General features: G+C 52.1%; 9 protein-coding genes across 9 annotated transcripts; 4 read left to right on the top strand and 5 right to left on the bottom strand.

Annotated features, from left to right (window-relative positions):
• Positions 1-889: 889 nt before the first annotated feature.
• PpBr36_00531 (uncharacterized protein) lies at positions 890-2,150 on the bottom strand (the record flags this gene model as incomplete). The annotated part of the gene is made up of 2 exons (XM_029887724.1): positions 890-1,891; positions 1,989-2,150. 2 exons carry the CDS (start codon positions 2,148-2,150, stop codon positions 890-892), a joined length of 1,164 nt encoding a protein of 387 aa, XP_029750809.1.
• Positions 2,151-3,224: 1,074 nt separating this feature from the next.
• Positions 3,225-5,283, top strand: PpBr36_00530 (uncharacterized protein; the record flags this gene model as incomplete). Its single annotated transcript, XM_029887723.1, has 5 exons — positions 3,225-3,246; positions 3,321-3,365; positions 3,473-3,572; positions 3,699-4,726; positions 4,817-5,283. 5 exons carry the CDS (start codon positions 3,225-3,227, stop codon positions 5,281-5,283), a joined length of 1,662 nt encoding a protein of 553 aa, XP_029752169.1.
• A 1,666-nt stretch (positions 5,284-6,949) lies between these two features.
• PpBr36_00529 (uncharacterized protein) lies at positions 6,950-10,012 on the bottom strand (the record flags this gene model as incomplete). Its single annotated transcript, XM_029887722.1, has 1 exon — positions 6,950-10,012. One exon carries the CDS (start codon positions 10,010-10,012, stop codon positions 6,950-6,952), a length of 3,063 nt encoding a protein of 1,020 aa, XP_029751930.1.
• Positions 10,013-11,678: 1,666 nt separating this feature from the next.
• On the bottom strand, positions 11,679-11,882 carry PpBr36_00528 (uncharacterized protein; the record flags this gene model as incomplete). The annotated part of the gene is made up of 1 exon (XM_029887721.1): positions 11,679-11,882. The coding sequence occupies one exon, from the start codon at positions 11,880-11,882 to the stop codon at positions 11,679-11,681; it is 204 nt and encodes a 67-aa protein (XP_029752408.1).
• A 2,465-nt stretch (positions 11,883-14,347) lies between these two features.
• PpBr36_00527 (uncharacterized protein) lies at positions 14,348-15,671 on the top strand (the record flags this gene model as incomplete). The annotated part of the gene is made up of 4 exons (XM_029887720.1): positions 14,348-14,393; positions 14,518-14,567; positions 14,720-15,100; positions 15,177-15,671. 4 exons carry the CDS (start codon positions 14,348-14,350, stop codon positions 15,669-15,671), a joined length of 972 nt encoding a protein of 323 aa, XP_029751928.1.
• Positions 15,672-16,095: 424 nt separating this feature from the next.
• Positions 16,096-17,440, bottom strand: PpBr36_00525 (uncharacterized protein; the record flags this gene model as incomplete). The annotated part of the gene is made up of 2 exons (XM_029887718.1): positions 16,096-17,293; positions 17,403-17,440. 2 exons carry the CDS (start codon positions 17,438-17,440, stop codon positions 16,096-16,098), a joined length of 1,236 nt encoding a protein of 411 aa, XP_029751926.1.
• On the top strand, positions 16,541-17,112 carry PpBr36_00526 (uncharacterized protein; the record flags this gene model as incomplete). The annotated part of the gene is made up of 2 exons (XM_029887719.1): positions 16,541-16,600; positions 16,642-17,112. The coding sequence occupies 2 exons, from the start codon at positions 16,541-16,543 to the stop codon at positions 17,110-17,112; spliced, it is 531 nt and encodes a 176-aa protein (XP_029751929.1).
• Positions 17,441-18,188: 748 nt separating the features above from the next.
• PpBr36_00524 (uncharacterized protein) lies at positions 18,189-22,666 on the top strand (the record flags this gene model as incomplete). Its single annotated transcript, XM_029887717.1, has 3 exons — positions 18,189-19,328; positions 19,414-19,985; positions 20,704-22,666. The coding sequence occupies 3 exons, from the start codon at positions 18,189-18,191 to the stop codon at positions 22,664-22,666; spliced, it is 3,675 nt and encodes a 1,224-aa protein (XP_029751927.1).
• A 1,466-nt stretch (positions 22,667-24,132) lies between these two features.
• PpBr36_00523 (uncharacterized protein) lies at positions 24,133-25,841 on the bottom strand (the record flags this gene model as incomplete). Its single annotated transcript, XM_029887716.1, has 4 exons — positions 24,133-24,241; positions 24,433-24,679; positions 25,022-25,377; positions 25,555-25,841. 4 exons carry the CDS (start codon positions 25,839-25,841, stop codon positions 24,133-24,135), a joined length of 999 nt encoding a protein of 332 aa, XP_029751522.1.
• Positions 25,842-25,981: the final 140 nt, after the last annotated feature.

Here is a 25,981-nt window from a genome sequence, read left to right as displayed (position 1 = left end):
TCCAAGACGGCGGAGGCTCAGGCCAGATTGGCACTCGATAGGGATGAGCAGGATGCTGTGGCGTCAGGGGACGCTACGGCAGAAGGCTTAGACAATGCTGTCAATATCGGTCGCTTTTGAGACTGGATATTGGAGGCTTGAAGTCACTCGTGCAGTCTGAGTACGACTTTTCGAGTGCGAGGTCTCAATGTCGAGGAATTCTGTGCTGGTGAGGCAGAAAGACGCGTCGGGATGGAAAGACGATGGCCAGCCTGCGAAATTCTAGGCGGTACAGGTAATAAGATTTAAACGGCGGATGTTAAATTATTAAATTGCCTACCTGCCAAGGTTGCTGCTAGATGACAACCTGGTCGGTACATAAGGCAGGCGTTCCAAGGCCTGGCGCTGGGACACTGTTCCCTATAGCTTGCTCTCTAGTGGCTGTTCGCAATTATTGGCAGCCAACCAGCGCTCAGCCTGTGGGGACGGAAGAAGAAATTTGTGGAACCAAAGAAATCTCATCTTCGCTTGTCTCGGCGGGCTGTGCAAAAAAGGGGTCGGCCGGGTTTGGGAAAGGGGACACATCTACCGGGCGCCAATCGAATACCACTGATAGATAAAGTGATACCTGTCTGTGTACAGTACTTTCAAGGGGCCAACAGACACATCGCAATCATCAGTCAAGAATGGCATGAACCATGATTATATTCGAGGGGTTCGCGCCATGCTTATAAGCGATTAGCATATTTGTGCCATCCATATTCTACCCACTCATACCCTGTCAATGCCTGCCAATATTCACCGTAGATCTCTCATATCACGACGTCGTGGGAAATACTTTGTATACGAATATTGGATATTGGCAGGACTTATTGAGCGTATTTGGTTGTGTCTTCTTCCTGGACTCGGACTAACCAGGGAAGTCTCCCATCTCCTCGTCCATCGCATCAAGTCGATCCTCCACCGCATCATCCATCTTCTCTTCCATACTCCCTCCGGCCTTATCACCATCCTTATCTGTGTCAGTCCTTTCGTTCTTTTCATGGTCATTCTCTTGCATGTCCGGAGCGTCAGGTGGTGCTGGGAAGTTGAGGTGCTTCCAATCCTCGAGCTCCTCCGTCACCGACCGCAACCGGTCGCGAATACTCTCTATTGCATAGTTTCCAAGAAGTAGCCGCAGTGGTGGGTATGAGCAGTGACCCAGTTGCCATACCAGTTCGGCGCACTTGACGGCGCTTGTGGGTTGTCTGTCTCCGAGCCACTGCACCATTCGCATCGCATGGAGCGCCGGTGATGTTGGATCCAGATACGGATCGCTTGCCGGACGGATCAAAAAATGGCCCCAAGTAGGAAGCGGGTTTGTTTGTGAGTCCGGCTCATCGCGCCTCACGAGGCCCGGCTCGACCAAGGTGGCTTTCAAATTGAATGAGTCAATCTCGTAGAGCATCGCTTCGATCAGGCCCTCGACGGCATACTTGGTCGAGCAATAGGGGCCCAGCCCCGGCACACCCAGGGCACCAGCAGTAGAGCTAAAGATCAAGTACCGACCGGCAGCCTGCTGGCGAAAGTAAGGCAAGCTTGCCTGGATTATGTGAAGAGTTCCCATGAAGTTGGTCTCGAACTGATTGCGAATTTCATGTTCATCCTGGTCCTCGCAGGCCCCAATGACACCGTACCCGGAGCAGTTTGCGATGACGTCCACGCGGCCAAAACGCTCGATTGTCTTCTCGACAACGCGTTCAACGGTTTCGCGGATGCGCACGTCACAGAGAGCTCCCATACACCTGTCATGCTGCTGCACCATGTCCTCGGGAGTGGACTCAAACCTCTTCCCGACGGTGGTGACGCTGTCGCCGTGCGATAATGCGCACTTGACGAGCGATCGGCCCATGTGGCCGGTGCCCCCGAACACCTAGACAACCGTAAGGTAGATTGATCCTAGTAAGTAGGTGTTTCGATAGACGTACTTATATCATATGTTCACCCCAGGGTGAGGTTAGGTGGCTCACAATCCAAACAAGCTCCTTAGTTGGACCTTGAGACGGTGGCGGGTCACAGCTTGCTGGCAATTGAAGTTTTGTCGGCTTTACCGTGGCCGAATTGACTGTGTTTGCCACACTCCCTGCTTCTGAAGGTGCTCCCTCATTTGTGATTGTCGCCTTTGGATCCATTGCTAGAATTGTTTCAATCGAGCGTCTATTGCACGAGTGGCATCTGCATCTGTAGGATCCTGCCCAAGAATGCGCCTGGACGGAAATATGAAATGTAGTGAAGAAAAGGAATCAGAGAAAATGTAACGTCCACAGAAGGACAATTTGCATCCCCCGTGTGCCTGAAATGGCTACATCTACGCGTGGCACATCGTACACCCAATGCGGAAGTCTGTTGAACGTCAGCGCAGCACAGAGCCTCCTCTTCTATGGAGTGACTTGAGAACCAGATCGTGCCGGCTTCATACATCTGCCTCTGACCTATCAAAAAAAGGTCCCAAGCATGCAAGTTCTTACCTACAGGTGTTCAGTAGGTGGGTAAACCAACGTATCTCTGGGCCGTCAACTGATTTGAGACGCTGGCAATGCGACGAACGAACCAAGAGCAATTGCCCCGCACGTTTTGGGTTCGGTTGGGCGAGCGTTTACTTGTGCAAGTGCATGCCCCTCCATCCAGCCTGCACTGAACTTGGCCTCCTGGACATTGCCATGATAAGTGAGGGTTTGGTTCATCAACTACCAGGCTTAAATATAACATCACACGAGACCTAGATACTATTTAGTACGGTGTTAATAGCCACTTTTTAACCTGGACAGTTTTTTTTCGTGTCAAATGATTCTTTTCCGAGCACGTGGAAAGGGGCTCGTGCCTCGGCTTTGTCAGGGGCAGCGTGTTGTTCAACAGGGAGTAAAGCCGGGGCAGGTGACGTCAAGGAAGCCACAATTGCAGTAGCTCACCAAAAGCGACTGTTGAGCCCCCCTCGGTGGTGCGCAGGGGAACAAAAGAGAAAGAAAAAAAATAAAAGTCATCTTCAGCGCAAATGCACCACTGCGACTCGTCAACACTGTAGACGCAAAATTTAGTCTTGGGAACACCTTGACACCCAGAAAAATATTCCCAACGAGCATTAAACACAATGGAGTGAAATGATCATACTGTTCTTTTTTTTACACTGAACAACTTACCCGTTTCCTGCACAATCCCCTTCTGCAAGACCGCCGCCAGCGGTTGGCGGACGCTGAACCAGGGCCAAGATGCTTCCATTTATCAACATACGTATGTGCTGTGTCGCGATGTGATTACTGTAAAATATTCTTGTCAAACTGATCATACCATCTTGCTCGCTGCAGCGTTTGTCTACCTGTCGGGCAAGATAGGGTCTTCCCCCGATGACTGTAAGCCGCCTCTCCGCCCCAAGCCACGTTGGCGCGTTGGACCCTTTCTTTGCAATGCGACAATATTTGCGTCTGTGCTGACTTTGGTCCGAATTATTCCTTCGCAGTGAAGCTCATCAGCTCATTTCTACTATCGTATCCACTTTCTGGACTCCTCAAGCGTGTGCCAGACTCCAAACCCCAGCTCAAGAACCTTGTGAGCATAGCGTGAGTGAAGAGGACGGCGGGTGCATTTATTTGTCCACCCTGGCTGAGGGGCAGCAACTTCTCAGTACCTGAAGCATCCATACCGTTACCACAAACGAACTAACAATTCTACCATACGTCACGTAGTTTCGCGCTCTTCTACCTCGTTGGCCTCTTCGACCTATGGAGCGGTCTCCGAACAATCTTTATATCCTCGGCTGGCGCCTACGCCCTTGCCAAGTACCTGCGCAACAGCCCATATATGCCATGGATCGCCTTCGTCTTCCTGATGGGCCATATGTCGGCCAACCAGCTGAATCGCCAGCTTCTTGCGGAGAGCACCGATAACGCGATGGACATCACGGGCTGCCAGATGGTCTTGGTCATGAAACTTACAGCCTTCTGCTGGAACGTAGCAGACGGACTCTTGCCGGATGATCAACTTTCGTCCTTTCAACGCGACCGTGTCATCCGCGAGTTACCATCACTCCTCGACTATACTGGCTACGTTTTGTTCTTCCCGAGCTTGCTTATCGGCCCGGCTTTCGACTACGCCGAGTATCGCCGCTGGCTCGATACCTCCATGTTCGACGTCCCTGCCAGTACCGACCCGCTCAAGAAGGCGCCCACACGCAAGAAGCGCAAGATTCCACGTTCGGCCACGCCAGCCATCCTCAAGATGCTGACGGGGTTGGCGTGGATTCTGACCTTCCTCAACCTGTCGTCGTATTACTATGCCGATTTTCTCACTGGGCCCGAGTACATGCGCTACTCTTTCCCGCGGCGCGTCTTCATCCTGCACATGTTTAACTTCACGGCCCGCTGCAAGTACTACGGCGCCTGGTCGCTCAGCGAAGGCTCTTGCATTCTTGCAGGGTTGGGTTACAACGGCGTCGACCCCGTCACGGGCAAGGTTTCGTGGACCCGGGTCCAGAACATCAATCCCTTGGGGGTTGAATTGGCACAAAACACTCGGGCATACCTGGAGAACTGGAACATCAAGACGAACATGTGGCTCCGTAACTACGTGTATCTGAGGGTAACTCCTAGGGGCAAAAAGCCCGGATTCCGAGCTAGCATGGCCACGTTTGTTACCAGCGCGGTGTGGCATGGGTTTTATCCAGGCTACTATCTCAGTTTCGTGCTGGCCAGCTTTATCCAAACCGTGGCGAAGAGTAAGTCCAATATGTTTGGGGCATTATCTACGTCTGCACGACGCGCATGGAGGTATAGGTGGATCGCTGACCGTGCTGGACCTCCCTCAGATTGCCGCCGCTATTTCCGACCCTTCTTCTTGGACCCCGCCACGCAGAAGCCGCTGCCAAACAAGCGCTTCTATGATATAGCCTCGTTCTTTGCCACGCAACTAACCTTTACTTTCGCGACCACGCCATTTTTACTCCTGCGCATGGGCCCCTCAATTCTTGTCTGGTCACGCGTGTACTATTACGCCATCGTGGGTACCGCGGCAGGCATGGCCTTCTTTGCCTCGCCCGGCAAGAAGATACTTCGGAAGAAGATTGACGAGAGGAACGCCAAGGTCGCCGGCAAGGGGGAAGGAAGGGCGTCCCTCCAGAGAACATCCAGCACTGATAGTGTTAATCGGATGCCGGTCATGGGTGTAAGTGGAGACCCGGAGCGGGAAGTTGACGACGCGGTCGCGGAGATTAGAAGCGAGATCGAGCTGCGTGCTCGCAGGAGATCCTCGGCGAACATGCCGCAGGCAAAATGATTTACAGTGTAGTGTAGATCATGCTCGATTAATAAGGGCCGTTAGCGGCAGCTGCTAGGCAGTTGACTGTGTCGAGGACATTGAGCTTTGCTTTTCAGTTTTCTCATGTCTATATCTTGTTTCTTGGACCTAGAGTAGCCCGCGTGGAGTTTGTGGGATGCTAGATCAATACCTTAATGTGGGCGGTTTTGCGTGCCCCTGAGAAGAATATGTTTGAGCATTCCGCGACATGATGCTGTGGCAAAATGCTAAAGGATGTAACCAAAACCCGCCAACGCTGAACTCTATCCGTGATTCTCAAATTCGCCTAAATACATGAGCCACTAGACTAGAGCGAAAGTGTTTTCTTGCGAACAATCTTTTCGCGTTTCAGTTTTTTTTTTTTTTTTTTTTTTTTTTTCCTTCTTGTATTTTCTCATCTTCCAACACAGTAGGGAACATCTTCGACAGGGTGACGTGTACATGTCACATTCCTTCTAACCCTGACCAACAAGGGCCAAAGAGGATTTGAATTCCTTCGTACCTTGAACTGCATATCTGAAGTATCGGATGAGGGAGGAAAAAAAGAAGAAAAAAAAAAAGGTCCATGAGGGTCATCTCATCCTTTTATGGATTGCCTCGTGGAGTCAAACAGTCGAGGATGCAGGGTCGTCTCAGGATATGGGTTGAATGATTCATTAGGCATTTAAATGAGAATAATGGGTGAAGGTCCAGCAAAAACCAAGAAAGATAGAAAAAAGTCAGCTGGCCCTAGCCCACCTCGGGCTAAAGTAAATCTTGCACCTCCAAGGGTATGTAAGAAATTAAACTATTTTTTTCTCCTTTCGTCGCCTGCCGATTTGTTACAAGATTCGCATTCCCTATCCAATTCGGAAACGAGTGTAACCAAACGCCGAAAAAAAAATTATGAGACACGTTCGGGATTATGAAGGTTTGGTAACTGACAAAGAGTTACTATATTCGGGCCAAAGTCGGATTTCGCATGCTTGCGAGACAAGCGCTTTTTCCTTGTTGAAAAAAGCATACTCGTGGTGCGTGTCCTTCGAATTAGATCCGACTCGACCCCCATTATAGCGGGAAGCGGGAGGAGGATCAAACAGTGTCGTATCCAGAAAAAAGAAAGAAAAAAGATCCGATCCTATCTATTCAGCATTTCCAAAAAAAGAACAAAGTCTGAAAAAAGAAAAAAAAAATTAACCAGGGGTATCGAAAGTAGACAACTCCGCTAATGTATGTTTGTACATGGTGTTCCGCCCGGTCTCTAGCAGTTCAGTGAATCAAATAGATGATGCCGTGTGTAATGATACAGTAAGGTTTGAAGGTAAGGCCCAACATGGGTCATCTGCAACCACAAGGATCGGATCGATTGATAGTAAAAGGGTATTCTAGTTGAAGTAAATGGGGCGAAGAGAAGTCTATCGAGATGTTTATGAGAGACGTTCGTGTCGTGGTAGGTAGGTGACGGTAGGAGAGACGCCGAGGTGTGATCGACGGGGTCGTAATAAGCCGCTGCATATCGTTGCGTGCAATAGTCATTAAGAAAGAAGTAGTAAATATGACCCAATGAAAAAGTAGTAGAAGTTATAAATAGATATAGCAATCAATAGCATCGGTGCGTCGGCTCGCCGGTGGAAGCAGGCGCAAGTTTTAGCGTGAGAGGCGTCACTCAAGGGCGTTGGTACCATCCTTGACGAATACCAACGACTACCAGCCCAATAACAACGCCAATTATTATCAGCCCAACGGCTGACATGCACCTGTTGAGCGTGCGCCACCATTTGGCGCTCTGGTATCGAATATCGTCGGCGGGGGTTACTCGGCGGCGTAGAGAGTCTGGGATTCCAAGTTCGCTCTGGCTGTTGTCGCCTTCCAACATCTGTAGCTGGGGCTCTGCGGGTAATGGAAGTAATGCCGCGATCATCCACGCAAATGGAAAGATGAATCCCAGAACAAACAGGGCAACCTGAGCATTCCTCCTACCCAGAACATGGCTGTCTGCGCTCCAGCTGATACTCGGTGGGTCCCAGGCATTGAACCTGCTAGCGCGTCTGTCGTATCGCAAGTGAGGTGACCATATGCTGCTCGTCATTTTGCGCAGCCCAGGGCGGATGCGCCAGTCATCCACAGGCTGCGCGTTCTCGATCTCCATGCTTCCAGTATCTGAAAAGGGCCGCTGCTCAGCCCCGGTTGGCTGTACCTCATTGACCCGCTTCCTAGGGCTCCAGAGATTTAACGGAAAGTGGTCTGTGTTCGGGCTGCCAGGATCGGCGCGCATGGCAGAGCTGGGTCGACTTCCTTCAGACATCTCAGATATGGATGGCGCACTCAACTGTTTGCGTTCGCCTGATCCGTAATAGACTCTAGCCCACCCTGGAACGGAAGATGAGTTGAAGCTACGAGAGCTCGCCGAGGAATGGAGGTTCCGGGAAGAGTCGCTACTGCTGAAGAAGCCAGAGAGGCCTGATCGTGAGGGACGGTTGGATAGTTGACGCAAATCTGTGATACCCTCGCCATCTTCATCCAACTCTCGCACGGTTCGATCTCCGTAGTACCCATTGCCACGTCCATACGCCGCTGCTGGTCGCTCCAAGGAATCCGTCTGTGAGCGGCTTTCCTCCAGTTGTGCAGCAAGCGAAGATGATATGCTCAGTAGCTGTCGACTGTGTGTGCTACTAGCCCATCCTGTACTATTCCTTCGCTCATCTCCACTGACGTTACCACTCCCGCTGCCGCTGCCGCTTATGCTACCTCCACGCCTCAGCGTCGATCTGGACAGAGACCTTGTGCCTCCTTGACTGCTCCCCTCCTCGTCCTCCGACATAACCGTGGACAGCTGGGAGCTCCATTGGTGTGGATGTGGTTCTATCATGGGGACGGTCAAGGATTGTGTCGTTTTGCCGAAGCCCGAATGACTTGGTGGTGAGACCGCCCATGAATCTGGTTGCAGTCGCGATGCACTGCTTGACTTGTCCCCTGTGGTAGCACTCTTTTGAGACTTGAGAATAGAGGCTGCGCCGACGAATAGGGTCCGGGCGGTGTCCGAAGCAATGACCGACGAGATTGACTGCGTCGACCTTGAAGATGACGGTCGATCTCGACGCAGGTTTTCCCTGGAGCGCTGCTTGTAGTATCCAAACTTTTCTTGGGACTTTTTGCGCGTCGGATGGAGGGGCGGTACAACTAGGCTCTCCTGGGAGAACTTGGGTCGAGGTCTCCCGGCGAGGGGCCCAGCGGGCGATGGTGAGGGCTCACCGTGTACCACGTAGTTGTCTTCACTACCTGAGCTGCCGTGAGGGCGAACAGGGCTGCTGTCGTAAGAAGAAGGGCCGGCAGGCGACGATTGGCCGAGTAGCTGGACGTTAGGGCTACCGGGAGACGGCGGTGGCAATGTCTCTGTCGAGTTCCGGAGCGGAGAGCTCTGAGAGTAGACCTTGTAGTTGGCGGTGTCGGAGAAGGTGGAGGTGGTCTGGACGGATGCAAAGGACTCTTTGGTAATTAGGGAGCGTACGGGAGGAGCGTGCTGCTTCTCGGGGTCGGAAGTTGGGGTCGAAGATGTGTCGAGTAGCGGCGATAAACTCGAGTCTCGATCATCAGATGGTTGAAAGCGAGTAGGTTGAGGTGTGCTGGGAACTTTCCTCAAGCCGCCGACCATCCGATAATTCCAGGGTGAAGAAGATTGCGGGCCAATAAGATCATCGTCTAATTGGGCAACGGCTGTGGCAGGGGGGGAGGGTGGACTCGCGTCATGGGTCCGCTCAGGGATAGTGCCCGCAGAACTGGCTGGCGAATTGGGACGATCATCAGTGAAAGCGTCTGAGAAAAAAGCGTCTGACAGGCCTTCATGCGAGCCGGAGGACCTGACGGTTGACATGGACAGCGGTGGAGATGTTACAGTGCTGCGGCTGCCGAGACTCCCTGGGTCCGAAGACAGGCCGTGGCTCGCAACGCTGGTGCGCCCGCTTGTGGTGCTGTTGGTCTGGCTGTCAAAGAAGCCTGTCTTGGCGAGGGGCACTAGGGTAAATGTCTTGTCGGAATGAATGGCGACAAAGTTGCGGCGCCGCGACTTTGGGCGTGAAGAGCCGGTCGCGCCATCGCTACTGCTAGATGCTACCGAGTTTGATGAGGGAGGCACTGACAGGTGACGCTTCGAGGATTGGCGCGCTGGTGGGTGCGGTTCGTGTAATTGCGCATTAAGGGCAATGAAATTAGAGCCGCGGGGGCCAAGTAATGGTGGCCCTGCACCAGGGGCTGGTGGAGGGGTTGCTGGTTCGCTTGGTGGTGCGGCTGGTTTCGTGCCTGAAACCAGACCCCCTTTGGTATCGGCCAATCGATTAGCCGAGACGAGCTTTGCTGAATTTCCTTGGCCGCGGCTGCCTTCGCCCCCAGAGCCTTGATAATAAGCAGGTTCGGGCTTTGGCAGTTGTGGATAGCTGTAGCGTGGCTGTGGCTGTGCTTGTGCCTGCTGCAGCAATAGCGATTGAGGGCGCTCATTGTACAATTTCTGTTGCTGTTGTTGTTGCTGGTGCTGCGAGGACGATGCGACCGACGATTGGCTCGCCGTGCGCCGCCCTCCTCCCCCCCAACCTTCAGATTGACCATGAACAATCTTTGGTGGCGTGTAGGGGACGATGCGAATGCCATGGCTGCTGCTGTTTGATTGAGAGTTGCTGCTGGTGGCAGACGTTCGCCGTGAGTTTTGGTCCTTTGGTGGCGGTGGTGGCCCCGACATTTCCGTTGAACCTCTCGTCCGGGACCAGGCACGTGCAGTGCGGTCCCGTGATTTGAGGTCTTTGCGCGGTCAGGACAGAAATGGCAAGAGGCTTAGATCATGGCCATGTTCGACCTCGATTCGATTCGATATGATAAGCCTAGCCCACAGTAGGACAAGAATTTTCCGGTGCTCCGCCAGTTCTGACTAAGTTCTAGACTTGCCAGCTAGTACAGTCCAATGAAGTCCAAATCGGTCAGTCCCGAATCGCCGGTGCCTTCTCTGGTGCGAAGACAAATAGATAATAACTGGCAATCGATGAGTCGTTAAGGCTGTCCTGTTGCTAGGGACTGCTGCTTTCCGTCGTACAGGTAGGTTTTCGTGTCGCAGAAAGGTCGTTTTGAGTTTCGTTGGTCGTCGTTGTCATTAATAATAATCCAGGGCAACTGCCGTCCTGAAAGGAAACAAGAAAAAGGTCCCTTTCGCTGCGTGCTATCGTAATTTCGTCTTTATGAAGCCGTATTTTACCCGCAGAAAAGAAAAAGAACAGTTGCTCACCCGCGCTTTTGCGGGGATATTGGCCAGGCGATGGTATTCGGCGATCGTAAAATTCGTTGGTCGCTATTCGTTCGTGTGGGCGCCAGAGATCGATAGTACAGTACAGCCAATTTCCACACACTAACCCAGGGCGTTGTCGTGACGTTTCTTGTGGCAATCAGGGGACAAGAAAAAAAAAAGAGACGGAATGATGAATAACGGGAAAAGAAACAGAAGAAGAAAAAATAAATGGAAATGTTCTGTAGGGAGCGTGCGACTGAGTCTAAAAAGAGAGCGACGTGTAGGAGCATAAAGTCCAAATGGGATTAAAGATAGTCAAAGAAGGGTTAAAGGGTTGCTGGTGGTCAAAGTATGGGGGTCGACCTTATTAGCGGCGAGGAGGGTATATCGACTTGGACGTGCGGCTGCCGGGGAAATGCTGCTTTAGCATGATATCAACCGGACTGGCGCGTTTTGGTCGATGAGATGACCCTTTGCTCGTGCCAACGTACGCGGGTTGGTCAGGTCGGACTAGGGATTCCCATCCAAGCAACGAACACACCATTCACCGAGGACAAAAAGAATTGACAAACGAAAGCAACTGTCCAAAAGGAAAACTTGGGGATGGGGTGCTGCATATTACAATGACTGGGAGAGCTCCTCTTTTTCCCTGATCGCTCTCCTCCTCTTCTCTACCTGTCTCGGTCTCATTCTGGTTTAGCTAAAGGTGGCAGGCAGGAGGCGACAGGATAAAAGGTACGCCGCATCAAATAGCGCGGCTGTACTTGGCCAGGGTGTGTGCATCGGAGAGTCCACCAAAACGTTTGGTACATCATCCGGGATGGGTCTGTCCACCGGAAACTTGAGCGAAGAACTAGGTCGATCCATTGGACGAGAGCAATGCGGCTGCTCGAGCCATGCAGACCTCAGGAGGAACATCCAGGGCTGGGCGACAGGGCCACACGAGCGCGAACCATTCAGACCAAAACCAGTAAGGACCGTAGTACATTTTGAATTTTGACCGCCTGGTTGGTTCAGATGGAGAAAGGAACTGTCATCTGATTCGCTCGCGTGTTATTTCATCGTTGCATTCGTTTTTTTTTGTTTTTTTGAGTACATGAACCTGCATGATGGGAGCTGCACTGTGACATTATCTACAAAGTATGTTCTTGGAATATTCTGGTTTGGTTTTTGAAGTCCGTAACCTACGGTAATTACAGTATAGTATCACACAGTACAGTCCAACAGCCCAATGCATGGGCGCCGTGGTTGCGGCCCGCGGGCTACTAATGCTCCTAGTGCAGCCACCGGCGCGCCAGACCATGAGGTGGTGCAGGGCGCTAGAAGCAGACATAGATAGCATGGAACAAAAACCGGTCGTCTGCGCACACAATGTGTCGTGGTTTTTGTGCTTTCTGATTTATATAGAGGTGCCCAAACCCCTCACAACGTTTTGTTTTGTTTTCTAAACAGGCACGGACAACTGACAAGCAGCTTCCTTGGACTTTGTTTTGATGCCTCGGTGTGACATAGTTATGCATCTTCCGCATCGAGCTGCCAACTGATGTACCAAATGGCGGTGGGAGCCATGGAACCCTGGGCGAAGAAAATTAACAAGTCGTAATAATCAAAGAGGTCGGTTCTCGCATGTTAAATGTGGGGATTTGAATATCAAATGCCGCAAAGAGCAAAGACACGGAAAAGATTTTTTGTGCAAATCGACCATCGTCACCTCTCCCGCTAAGTACCCAAGATCCATCCTGAATAGCGATGCACGTCCCGGACCCCATCTCCCTGCATCAATAACAGCTGCAAAGGAACTCTACTACTGCAGGTCCAAATTTGGGACATGAGTAGTTGCAACGCCGCACGAGACCCCGAAAATTACTGGTTGTTGGCCAACGACAAACTGCAGCTATGTATTAGTCCTAGGCGTCGGTTGCATATCTGTTGGTTTCAATAACCGCTTCACAGTTTATTTTATACGTGCCACCTAGTCTAGATGTTTAATGCTCGCACATAAAGACTCGAATCGGCGATTGGCGATCCGACATGATAAAGCCCCAGTGGCCCAGTTTCTTTTTCTCTATAATACCTCCCCTACTATCATCAGGAGGTGAAAACCCCTGCAGACTCCCCGCAAGAGGAGGGAAGATTCTTCTCGCCCTCCAGAGTGAAGACCAAGAAGGCTGCGCCCCCTGCAATGAAAAAAAAAAAAAAAAAAAAAAGTATTAGTCAAGCCAGTTCTAACTTTTTACCACAGCTCCGCCGTATCTGGCCGCCTTGTCGCCCTTCCAAATTCACCTTGTCAAATCCCGCTCTGGGCCCCCAGACCCAGAGCCCACAAGCCCACAATGGAGCGGAGCTCACCCACTGCCTGTGCCTATGCCCATTGGGCAAAGGATCTCAGCCAACCTCATTGCAGAGACGCGGCGTCGCGAGTTCTTCGTGTCAGCTCCACCCCTGTCGGTTCATTTAAAGGGAGACAGAAAATTGCTACTGCGTATGTGATTTGTAGAGTCTGTGTGACGATCATGCTGGTCCTGATGTTACCAAGATAGCTGTAATCAGTACTGGTTCAGGACCTTGACTGCGCCCTCCGAAAATCCAGTTTGTCCTCAATTAATTCTGGTTGACGCAAGGTGACTGTCATGCATTTGATCTTTCTTGTCGTTTCTTTTCTTTTTTTTTCTTCTTCTGATTTTTCAATCAGCCCGTGTGCAACGTCTTTTCAGGACGGAGTAGAGCCAGGGAAAATCCCATAGCTTCTGCTCTAGAATAGGCTATTTGCATGCCACATAGTCGCGCGCTTGCAGCTATATCCTAAGGTTCGAGCTTGTGGACATGGATACTACTCGTAAAAATCTTCACGCCAGGAACACAAACACCCACTCACTCAATCTTTAGCGCCAGGACGCCAGAGAAACACTCGTACCGCATACTAAGTAGGGCTCCTACGTAATACACTCTCGGCAATAGCAATTCTTCAACCAAGTACGGCAACCGACCTAATTGCCATGGAAGCTTCCGTGAAAAGGTAGGCAAGTGGGTGGACGGAAGAAGTTACCCCAAGCAGCGAATGGGTCCTAAAATTGGGCTTTGATAAATCCATCCAGCACATTTTGACAATCGCCTGGCCCCCTTTGTGTGGGACCCTGGTCCATCCGTCCTTTTGGAGTCTGAAGTTCTGAACAGAAGAAATGTTCCCCCCACCATAGAATGAAGTGTCCGTACGGGTAAATTTGGGCCTTGGCAATGTTTGTTGCTGGCAGGCAACAAATAGCACAACAACACAAAATCAACAATCTGCTCCCAGATGCGATCTTGCTATTTGTTTATTTATTTTCATTCCTATATTCTGTTTCTGTCTCAAATGGTCATTTCCCAGTGACTTGGGGCACGCAAGGGAAGGGAACAGAAATCCCACTCTTATCGATGCCAATACTGGGAACTCCCTTGACTCCAGGCAATTCCTTGCTACCGAGTACTGTGCAGTACAATCCAACCTGCAGGCAGGCCAGGCCACTTCCATCCAAACAGCATTGCATAATTTTCCGCATCTTAGGCCGCAGCACGGTCGATCTTATTTTCTGTCGTTTATTCTTTGCCTGTCAATTTTTCGCCGTCAATCTTTAGCATAAGCGCCCGACAAATTTCTGTTCTACGTGGTGTCCAGTGATCCAATCAATAGTCTATTTTCGTTTTATTTCTCTAAGGTCGTTCATTTTAAGTGTGATCTTTGGGCATTGGCAATTATAACCCATACAATCGACTGGGGCCAGAATTGCGCCACAAAATCCCACATCAAACGCCAAAACGATGCCTTCTGTACGAGGTATTCTCGACAAGCTCATTGGCAAGAAGCGTGAGTATATGCAATGCTCCTTGGACTCTGTCATGGCCACAGAGATTTTGACGCCGTCAACCCTGTCATGACTTTGAGTTCGTCGGAAATCCCCGTGCCTTGCTGACGTGAAACTGTGTGACAGCGGTAGAGACTCCACCACCGATCACCACCCGTACCGCCGTCCTGCTACTCGTAAGTCGGTCCATTTTATTACATGTGATGTTTCTACATGCCAACTATTTTGTTGGAGTTGTCTATGCGACACCTTTATCTCCCAAAGTTGGTCTTTGCCTCCCTAATGCCTACCATAACATGCTCACAAAGTACTATGGGAGACCCTTTAGATCCTCTATACTTGTATCTATGTGGTGCCTTTCTATCTCTCACATCGCACCAGGCCGTCCGCTCAGCTGTCCCGTGATGCCCCGTCCGTCATCCGGGCCCGCATCACCTCAGTGCTGATATCTTGCCTGGTCTGCTCCGTGGCCACCTTTTACGTCGTTACCAAGTATGGCCAGATTTCGCCCTTGGGCGCCCTACGGATGATGGGGTACTGGCCCGTGGGCCTTGTCGAGACCGCCAAATCTCTCGCCCTGACCATGCTTCTCTTTCTGGGGCCACTATTTGAGTATTTTGTGGTCGAGCGCGGTTGGCGCGAGTGGATCGCCCTCACGCCAGTGTATGAGCTCTTTGTCGAGTGGACAACGTGGCGTAATATCGTTGCCGTAAGAATCCTTCTATTCATATCCATCTCTTGACATATTAAATCACGTGCTCACCAGTCAATACCGTCTTGAACAGGGCCCCGTGACGGAGGAAATCCTCTTCCGCTCCGCCGGCATCCCTCTGATGCTGCTTGCCAAGACCTCGGTCACCAAGACCATCTTCCTGACGCCCATCATCTTTGGCCTCGCCCACATGAACCACTTTTACGAGTTCCGCATATCGCACCCCCAAGTGCCGGTCGGCGCCGCCGCCCTGAGGTCCGTCTTCCAGTTCTGCTTTACCACGCTGTTTGGCGCATACGCCACCTTTGTCTTCCTCAGGGGCGGCAGCCTGTTGAGCGTGTGTCTGATCCACGCCTTTTGCAACTCAATGGGCCTGCCGAGGCTTTGGGGCCGCGTGGAGCCGCCCGCTACCGCTGGAGAGCTTGCCGGGGATGGACAGAAGCCGCAGCCCAAGGCCACGGGGCTCACGGTGGCCTACTACGTGCTGCTCGTGACCGGGGCCGTTCTGTTCTATCAGAACATCTTTTCGCTTACCAAAAGCCCCCTAGAGCTTGCTTCCATTCGGTAAAAATGAACAGAGGAGTGGTCGATGCCGAAGCGGGTTTATATTTTAATGTTGAACAAAAGCACTTGTGTAGAATGGACCTGACATCCCGGACTTTTCAATGTTGGTGCTAATGTGTCTATAGAGATGGCACGTAGTTTTCGGAGCTTTTCTACATCTTTATATCCCAAGCTGTAGCTTGATCTTTTTTTTTTTTTTTTTTTTAACACTCTAGGATCATAAATAGTCATCAGTCGGTGTAGTTTCTTGTTATGTTTCCCTTTGTCTCGATACTTCTATCTCGAGTCCACTTGTAAACCTTTGTGTGATGCTTTGGGTGAACAGAGGAGGGGCCCAACAAAAACATCCGGTTCAGATAGTTTATTTGCCTTGAATCATTTTTCTCGTGTTAGTGATAATCATCTATATGGACAGGTCCCTCGCAACGTCAATCGTCCACAGCCAGAGATCCCGGCATAGGAAAAGCATCGTCGGCACGCGGTCTCCTGTATCTAAGGGAATCCCTCTGTGCGGCCTGGCGAGCCTCGGCCTCGACCAGCACCTCTCTCCTAAGATCCCGCGCAACATCGGCGCCTTTGGCTTTGCTCATGGAACGCTCGACGTCAGCAATGGCATCGTCGCCACCTCGAGCATTCTTCTTGCGTGGCCACATGCTAGGCAGCGGGATCTCCTGAAACCTTGGCTCTACGCAACGCTCGTCGAACCAGCGGTGAAGCCGTGACTCGACCAGCTGTGCGATCTTGGGCACATCCTGGAGGCGCGAGCGGCTGCCGACAAGGCTGCGGATGGAGAAGTCCAGGCGGTAATCATCGAGGAAGTTGAACACCATCTTGGTTGGCGTGGACTGGCTCGGATTACTTGGGATGAATGATATGGCAAGCGTGCCGCTGAAGCGCACCACTGAAACAGCGAGAGCGACGGGCAGCACAGCGGTGAGCTTCTTGGGATAGTTGAGAAGCAACTTGGTCTCCAGAGCGAGGGTTATCATGTCGCTCAGGTCCACGTCCATGCGAGCCTGCAGGGTGCCACCGTCGCGGGTCGCCATGTTTGCATCAAAAGCCTTCCCAGGCCCAAAGTCAAGGCCATCCTCGTCTACGGGGATGATGCGGCAGTTGCTAAATATTGGAAAGTCTTCGCCCAGGCTGAGCTCGGTGACGCGGATCTCGTCGAGGAAGCTAGGGCGGCTGGTGCCATTGAGGGCCTTTGTCAGGGAGGTCAGGATAGCATCGTCGTGCTGGGCATCGCTGCGAAACTGAGCAATAGTCTGCGCCACCAGCACATTGAACCAGTCCAAGCTCTCGGGCTGGTGGCTTTCAACTCTGTAGTATGTCTTGTTGAGGATCGAGCCTATGGTCAGGGACGGTGGGCCGGATCGGAGTATGCTGGATTTCTTCCTATTGAGCACGGATTGCTGTTGCTGCTGGCTGCCAGGCCGCTGGTTTGATGTCCTGAGGCTCAACAGAGACTTTTTATGGGCTAGTGTGCGGGATCGTCGTTCGCTCGCGCGTAGGCTTGCCGTCTCTTCTGGGGAAGGAGGATCGCCGAAAATAAAGAACTTGATGAAGGCTGCAATCAAAAGGACGACCGATAGCTGCCCAACTATTAGGCCTTGCGTGAAGGATAGTCTAAAATTGGGCAAGTTGCGCACAGCGCATTGTTTTGGAGATATGTCAGTGCTACATGTTCTCCGCGAAAGCCTGGCCTGGGACGCAGCTGCGATGGGATAGAGCTTACGTTGGTTCAGGCCGAACAGGGCAGGAATCTGGTGTCATAGCTGCGACTTGTGGCAAGAAACATTGTTGCCAATAATTGGGAGGAGAGGATGTGCAAGACACAGGCCAGTGGGTGTTTCGGGCATGTACGAAGTAGCTGTCATATCGTTGACTATTTGTATGGAACCCTCTTGAGTTTTGTCGGCGCAGTGACGTGACCTCAATCCCGAGCCTGAATGCCCGCCCCACATTCATTCCCCGCGGTCAGTGGGGCCAGTCTGTCGGGATGCTGATGCGGCCACTCCTTCCGGCGGCGAGCAGCGGCGCTCCACAGCATCGTCACGGTGTCAGTAGAGCTTGTGTTCGCCCCAATAATAACTTGATCGGTAACACGGTACAGCTTCATCAGCGTTGAGAGATACGTCAAGGCTTGAAACGCTTGGGTTTGAGGCATTAGCTCTATAATTCTCTCTTGCCAAATTAATCAAAGTTTGGAGACTGTTTACGCTGCAATATTTGGCTTCGTTTGAATTACATTCATTTGCTGTCGGTGAGAACAGATTCATTCCAACGCTCGGTACCCTGCAATCCAAACGACCAAGCAACGAGATATATCGCCAGCCGCTTGACTTTGGAACCGAGAAAAGAGATCAAATCCAGCCCATCTTCATCAATCAATTGCGGGAAGCGTCGCGGTGCAAACAATTCGGCGCTTTGTTTCTGCCAGTCTTGCTTTGTAGCACTTTACTTGGCAACGAGCTCAGAGGAGCGGACTGCCTGCCCAAGAGGCAGGCCAGCTTGGTTCAGGATGGATGTTGTTCAAGCCGTCTCCGGTTACATCACCAAGATGATATCGACCGGTGATAGCACGACGGGGACGCAGTCGGCCAAGATGAAGATCTTGCTCTTGGACAGAGACACCGTCCCAATCCTGTCAACAGCCGTTACGCAGTCGACCTTACTGAACCACGAGGTCTACTTGACCGACCGTCTGGATAATGTCAACCGGGAGAAGATGCGCCACCTGCGATGCTACTGCTTTGTGCGCCCATCTCCGGATTCCATACAGTTCCTGATCGACGAACTGAGGGAACCAAAGTACGGAGAATACTACCTATACTTTAGCAACGTTGTCAAGAAGTCATCCCTGGAACGACTAGCCGAGGCGGACGACCACGAAGTTGTCAAGGCCGTCCAGGAGCACTTTGCCGACTTCATCGTCATCAACCCAGACCTCTTTTCCCTCAACCTCACCCTGCCGCAGAATAGATTATGGAGTACCGATCCTAACATGTGGAACGCAGACTCGCTGCAACGCGCCACGGAAGGGATTCTCGCTGTTCTTTTGGCTCTGAAGAAGAAACCCCTGATCAGGTACCAGAAGAGCAGCCTGATGACCAAGAAATTGGCCACTGAGGTGCGATATCACATGACGCAAGAGAGTCAGCTTTTTGACTTTCGGAAGGTCGATACCTCGCCCATACTGCTCATACTTGACCGACGCGATGATCCTATAACACCGCTCCTGAGCCAGTGGACATACCAAGCCATGGTCCATCAGCTTCTTGGTATCAGGAATGGACGAGTAGATCTCAGCGATGTGGGCAATGTCAATCCTGACCTGAAGGAAATCGTCTTGTCGCAAGACCAAGACCCGTTCTTCAAAAAGAACATGTACTTGAATTTTGGCGACCTGGGATCCAACGTCAAGGACTACGTTGAGCAGTTCCAAACAAAGCACAAGAACAACGTCCAGCTCGAGTCCATCGCAGACATGAAGCGCTTCGTGGAGGAATACCCCGAGTTTCGAAAACTATCGGGAAACGTGAGCAAACATGTTCATCTGATGTCGGAGCTGAGTAGGCGTGTGGGTGAGGAGAACCTACTCGAGGTAAGCGAGTGTGAGCAAAGTTTGGCTTGCAACGACAATCACGCAGCAGATCTCAAGGTAAGAAAGTCTGGATATTCATTGCCATGGAGGGATTTCATATCTCGAAAGCTTGTCAGGGCGGCAGAAAAGCTAACGATAACAGAGTGTTCAAAAACTCATTCAAAACCCGGCAGTAACGGCTGACCACAAGGTTGGTCTCGTGACCTTGTATGCTCTACGATATGAGAAGCATCCATCCAGCGCGTTGCCGATGCTCGTGGATCTACTGGTTGCAGCAGGCGGTGTCTCTCCGCGAAGGGCAGACTTGGTAACCAAGGTCCTCCACTACCAGAACTCGGTCTCGCAGTCCCAGGCCGCAGGCGGCATAACGGACATCTTCGAGTCAACAGGGATCTTTTCAGGGGCCAAGGCCTTCAAGGGGTTGAAGGGTGTTGACAACGTCTACACTATGCACTCACCCAGGTTGGAAATGACGCTGCAGAATCTCATCAAAGGCAAGCTTCGGGACCAGCAATACCCTTTTGTCGAGGGAGGTGCCACGACAAGAGACAAGCCCCAGGATATCATTGTGTTCATGGTCGGGGGTGCCACGTACGAGGAGGCAAAGACGGTTGCAGGAATTAACGCCTCGACACCCGGGGTAAGGGTGGTCCTGGGTGGAACAACAATACATAATGCGGACAGTTTCCTGGAGGAGGTGGAAGATGCTGTGATGTCTTGGCCAGAGCCGCCACCAACGACTACTGCAGGGCGGTTGAGGAAGGAGATAGGGCGTAGATAGAAGTGCGTATATAGGTGTGGGACTCGCACTCCTGACAGTCAATCAATAAATAATAACCGACGAAGACATCACCCATGACGGTCAGATTCAAGCATTTTTGGTGGTTAGGTAGACTGGCTTAGCAGGCATCTACCCGAAAGGAATCTGGGCGGCCAGGCACTGCATAAGGGGTATACAAGGACAGAACAGGGTTAGGGTTGGTAGACACGCCAAACGCCGCCAAATTAATTGGTCGACACGCTAGACACAATCGATAAAAAACCTTCAAAAAGTTCCAGGCGGGCAACAGGGTATTTGTCTACACTCAATATTCGTCTTGGGTATGCATAGTCAAGTGATCCGGTCTGGGCCGCATACTCGCAAAACACAGCAACGGCGTGCGGGTTCTTTCTGCATAATTGGGATTGGGGCACAATGACGGTGTCCAGCTTGCGGGTCTTGGCGGGCATTGTTCGCCCGGGGCGGCTCATTTTCAGCGCAGCCTTTCGAGCAGGACGACGGCGAACGTTTGCGACTGTGTCGGAGCACGCAAGGTAGGTATGCGATCCATGTTTGCTGCGCAACCGCTCTCCTCTTTTTTTTATTTTTTTTATTTTTTTTATTTGAAATAACCTCCCCATTCTAATCTGCAATATCTTGTGTCGCACCCAGAAATTTCGACGTCGTTGTCATCGGTGGCGGACATGCCGGAGCCGAAGCCTGCGCGGCCGCGGCCCGAGCCGGCGCGCGAACGGCCCTCGTTACACCAAAGACGGACAACCTCGGCACCTGCTCTTGCAACCCGAGCATCGGCGGCATCGGGAAAGGCACCATGATCCGCGAGATCGACGCGCTCGACGGCCTGGCCGGCCGCGTGGTCGACAAGGCCGGCGTGCAGTTCAAGGTGCTTAATCGCAAAAAGGGACCTGCCGTCTGGGGACCGCGCGCCCAGATCGACCGCGAGCTCTACAAGAAGCACATGAGGGAGGAGCTGCTTTCGTACCCGAACCTGGATGTCGTGCTCGACAGCGTGGACGACATCATCGTCGGCGAGAACCCGGACCCGAGCACCGGTGCCAAGGGCAAGATCAAGGGCGTGAGGCTCGCGTCCGGGGAGGAGATCAGGACGAACCAGGTCGTCATCACGACGGGGACCTTCCTGGGCGGGGAGATACACATTGGGCTGGAGGCCTTCCCGTCAGGTCGCATGGGCGAGGCTGCGACGTTTGGGTTGAGCAAATCTCTGAGAGACGCCGGGTTTCAGCTTGGAAGGTTAAAGACCGGCACGCCGCCGCGTCTGGACAAAAAGACAATCAACTTTGGCATTCTTCAGGAACATGGTGGCGATGAGCCGCCGATGCCATTCAGCTTCATGAACAACAGCGTCGCAGTCAAGAACCAACTGTTGTGCCACATGACATACACAAACCAAGCCTCGCACGACGTTGTGCGGGCAAATTTGGACAAGACAATACACATCCGAGAGACGGTCAAGGGGCCGAGGTACTGCCCCTCTCTTGAGGCCAAGGTCATTCGCTTCGCCCAAAGAGATTCGCATGTAGTCTGGCTTGAACCGGAAGGATTCGATACGGATGTGATCTACCCGAATGGCCTATCCATGACTATCCCTGCCGAGGCTCAGGAGCAACTTCTCCGGACCATAGTTGGATTGGAGAAGGTCAAGATGTTGCAGCCAGGCTACGGGGTCGAGTACGACTACGTGGATCCACGGTCACTTAAATCATCACTTGAGACAAAAGCCATATCCGGCTTGTTTTTGGCTGGCCAAATCAACGGCACCACCGGCTACGAAGAAGCGGCAGGACAGGGCATAGTCGCAGGTATTAACGCCGGACGCGCCGCAATGGGCCTGCCGGCGGCAACCTTGACCCGCGCCGACGGCTACATCGGCATTATGATCGACGACTTGGTAACCAAGGGTGTCTCGGAGCCCTACCGCATGTTCACCTCACGGTCCGAGTTCCGCATGTCTACCCGCGCCGACAACGCCGACTCGAGGCTGACGGCCCGCGGTCGCGCCTGGGGGGTCGTGTCAGACTCACGCTGGGCGAGCTTCGAGTCGGAGCGTGAACAAATAGGCGAACTGACCGAAGTGCTGGCCTCGATCGCTCAGGGTGCTGAGTCTTGGCAGCGCGATGGCTTCGAATCGGTCCGCTCCTCCAGCAGCCCCATCAACGGGCTCGATATTGTCCGCCGTGGCGTCGACATCACCTCGGATGATGGCGTGCTCGCCAAGAAATTCCCCAACCTGCACAAATACTCGCGCAGGGTGAGGGAGCGCGTGGCCGTAGAAGCGGCGTATGCCCCCTACGTCGCGAAGGACGAGAGGATACGCGACCGGGCCTTGCGGGACGAGGGGCTAATTCTGCCACCCAACATCGACTACGACTCCGTGTCGGGAATCAGCATCGCAGAGAGGCAGGCCCTCTCCGCGACCAGACCTGAGACGATGGGTCAAGTCAAGAGGCTGGAGGGTATGACACCCGCGGGAGCCTTCAATCTGCTGCTGTACCTTAGGCGGAATCACGGGCAGAAATCGGATAGCAGCCGCATTGTCTGGCCTGAGCAAGATGCTGCTGCCGGGATCGAGGATGCATCGCCCTTGGCTGCATAGGCCAGTTCCCTGCGGACAGAGGCACGTTTCTCGTAAGCTGGAAGCCAGTTTCTTGCTAACCCCAAAGCAAACGCGAGTAGGGCTGCACCCTGGTCTCAGGAGGGGCGTGTGCGGGGGAGAGAGCTTGTTGTGTATTTAAGTATGACCCACGAGACAATTGTAACATTATGTAACGACTATTATCTAAACATACCATTGTGGTAGTATGTATTGAGCTTACAGATTAGGTATAGAAACCATGTAATCCTACGCAATGCTAGCTCTTTGGGGGCTACCGTTGACGCCGCGGTCGGAGGTACTGTAGGGAGGGTAGTGATTGTATAAGAGTCATGAGTGAATAAAATTAAAACACCGGACGGTAATGCTGCGGTCGGGTTTGGAGCTGACGATTGTTTACACGCAGAAGAAGAAGAAGAAGAAGAAAAAAAACGAGGGGAAACGGTGCTAAACTCTAAAAAAAAAAAAAAAAATTAAAGCTCCGCCGGAGCATTCTGGACCCCAAAAGATTTTCACAGGGCTGCAGTGGCACTTGATGGGGGAGTATCGTGTTGGTTATACGGTACCGAGTGTCGTAGAGAACGGGCATGTGTGGTGAAGGAACGACGGGTTCATTAATCTGCTTCGTTGATGGCAAGCTGCCATTCGCCACAAGCAGACCATGCACATTTGATCAGACATGTCCTCGCCCTTTTTTTTTTGTCTTCTTTTTTCGTTTTCTCACACCTTGGCATATGCCCGCCCCCACGTCGCAGATTTGGATTATTTCCATTGTGGTTGTTTGCCTTGTTTTCCGTCTCCCCTCCCCCCCGTTTAGGGTCGAATCCGCTACGGCCCGGCAAACTTTGTCCAGCCCTGGAAAAAAGTCTTTTTTTTTTCCCCTTCTCTCTCATCTATATTCTTCTATTTCTTAAACTTTGGTACCTGAGGAATGCCGAATGAGAAAGACGGATAAAGCTTATAAATGAAACATATTCAGGCCAGTTGAGGGTATCGATGCGACCGCGTTGTGTTGATACTGCCCGCGCAACCCGCGGTACCAAACCTTTGTTCTTGGTTGTTGCCCGCCTCGACTGACGAGAGTAGCTACGACCAAGTCAGACAGCTAAGTCAGTCGAGCTTCCAATGTAAGCTTTGTCTCTCGAGTAACGTGTCACGCCTCTGCTGCCCGTCACGAAACACAGCGAATCGGTGTATGAATGGTCCAGCCAGACACGGAGGGAGGTCCAGAAAAGGAAAAAGCTGGGCGTGTCGTTACAGGACACAATGACGTATCTCGACCTTTTTGGGATACTTGCATGCTGTCGTATTAGAGGTAAATCTCGCAGTGGGTCTCCAAAGGGTGAAAATAGTATAGACTTTTTAGACTTTAGACTTTAGGCTATCTAGTCTCATCATTAGGTACGTACGTATTTAATTCCGCGAACTATCAACCACCCACGCCCCCTCCTTGCCACATGTACTCAGGGCTACTTCAGCTTCTTGTCGGCGGCCTTTGCCTGAGACAGAATTTTCACAGCGTCCTTGCTGAAAACATAGCTAGCGCCACTCCAGACTGTCGTGACGGCCACAACCCAACTAACGAAGATAGTAATGTAGTTAGTCATAGACGTGCAGGTAGGGTCAAAGTCCGTAGACCCGGCTCAGGCAGACAGGTACCCACAATACCGATAAGCATAGGCTAGTTGACATGCGTCCCAAGCCGGCCCAAGGGGTTTGTGGGTGCAGAAAAAAAAAAAAAAAAATTCGGCATGCGAGGACAAACTTACTGCATGACAGCCAGTGCCCCATCAAGATCATATGGAACCACAGGGGCAGTGGTGGTCAACCCCATGAGAGCCAGCTGCAGAAAGGTGTTGTACTTGCTGATTGTTGTCGGCCGCACCTCGGCAGAGGGCAGCGAAAAGTCCCAGTATCGCATGAAGGTCTTTGGTGGCGGTAGGGAGACCCACCTGTAATATATGGCTGACAATGCGAGACCAACATCGCGGCCAATGATGAGAGTTACAAGCCAGACTACGTGGTTATGAACGACACACATGTGAGCCAGTGTCCGGACCTCGATAATCCAACAAAGATACACAGGTAGGCAGGCAAGGTTGGTGAACACTCTTAAACTGACCACATCTGGGAGTGGCGAGCATAAGAGAGGGATGGGTGTGATGTTACGAGCTTATACAAGGGATATGCAGGGTTGATAGAGTCAGGGTATAAGCAAGGCACCTGTCACAGCCTTGAAGCCTGGACTAGCGCGCACTCATCCAACCAGACTCACACCTGCCCCTCTGTAATTTGGTGGGTTGGAAGTAAGCGAGAAGGGTGCGAGAAAGGAAGGGGGAAAAATGAGACTGAACTCACGCGGGAGAGCACCCTTGACAGCCAGACTAACAGTCAATACCATCATGAGCATCTTGTCAGCCATTGGATCAATGATGGTACCAACGACGGTACCCTGATTCCACCGTCGGGCGATCCAGCCATCAAGCAGGTCCGAGACTCCGGCGTAGGCAAAGAGGCCCAAGGCCGTGGCATGGTAGTCGTTCACGATGCAGTATCCGATAAAGGGCGCAATAACCAGCCGCGAGGCCGTCAAGATGTTGGGGATTGTGTAGATGTTCTCCCGCGCCAGAACAGACTTGCCTGAAGCCGGCGTTGCTGCCAGCGGCGCTGCAGCGCTGCCAACCTTTGTCTGTTGCTCGGTTGTCGCTCTTTGACTGTGGCGATAAGGGGCATTAAACAAAGTTTGGCCATTACATGTTAGTCAGTCGTTCACTGTATCAATCATGTCGGGCGCTCTGCGTCATGGAGCTGGCACGAGTAAATGGGCCAAAAAGGCAGTGACAAAGAGAAAAAAAAAAAAAAATTAAGGGGCTAATTTCAAGTCCACATACCCATCATCATCCTTGTTCTCCTTGTTCGCCAGCGCCAGCCAAGGTCTCGTGATGGAAAACGATCGCTGTGGCAGCAGCACCAGGCTCTTCTTGGTGACAGCAGGCAGTGATGAGCGGCTTGCTGGCCGACAGAGGGTGGAAAGAATGCGTTGAGCATTATGACCACATGCCGTCGTCGTCGTAGTCTTCGTCATTGACCTCATCAGCAGCACAGATGACGGCAAGACGCGGCCTCCCGCCAATGTCATGGACGAGGCGCTCAATCTCTGCATCGCGAATGCTGGCATGCGACGCAGCGCATTCTCGAGAGGCGCGCGGCTACTGCTGCTGTTGCTTGCCGCTTTGTCGTGCCTAGTTTTTTTTTTTTTTTTTTCTCTTCTGCTTACTTGCTTGCGTAGCTAGACACGTGCCAACGATTGCCAGGTTT

The sequence above is a fragment of the Pyricularia pennisetigena genome, chromosome 2 (assembly GCF_004337985.1).
Source record: "Pyricularia pennisetigena strain Br36 chromosome 2, whole genome shotgun sequence".
Lineage (NCBI taxonomy): Eukaryota > Fungi > Ascomycota > Sordariomycetes > Magnaporthales > Pyriculariaceae > Pyricularia > Pyricularia pennisetigena.
Note: the sequence above shows the minus strand (reverse complement) of the source record. Positions and strands in the feature narration are given on the sequence as shown.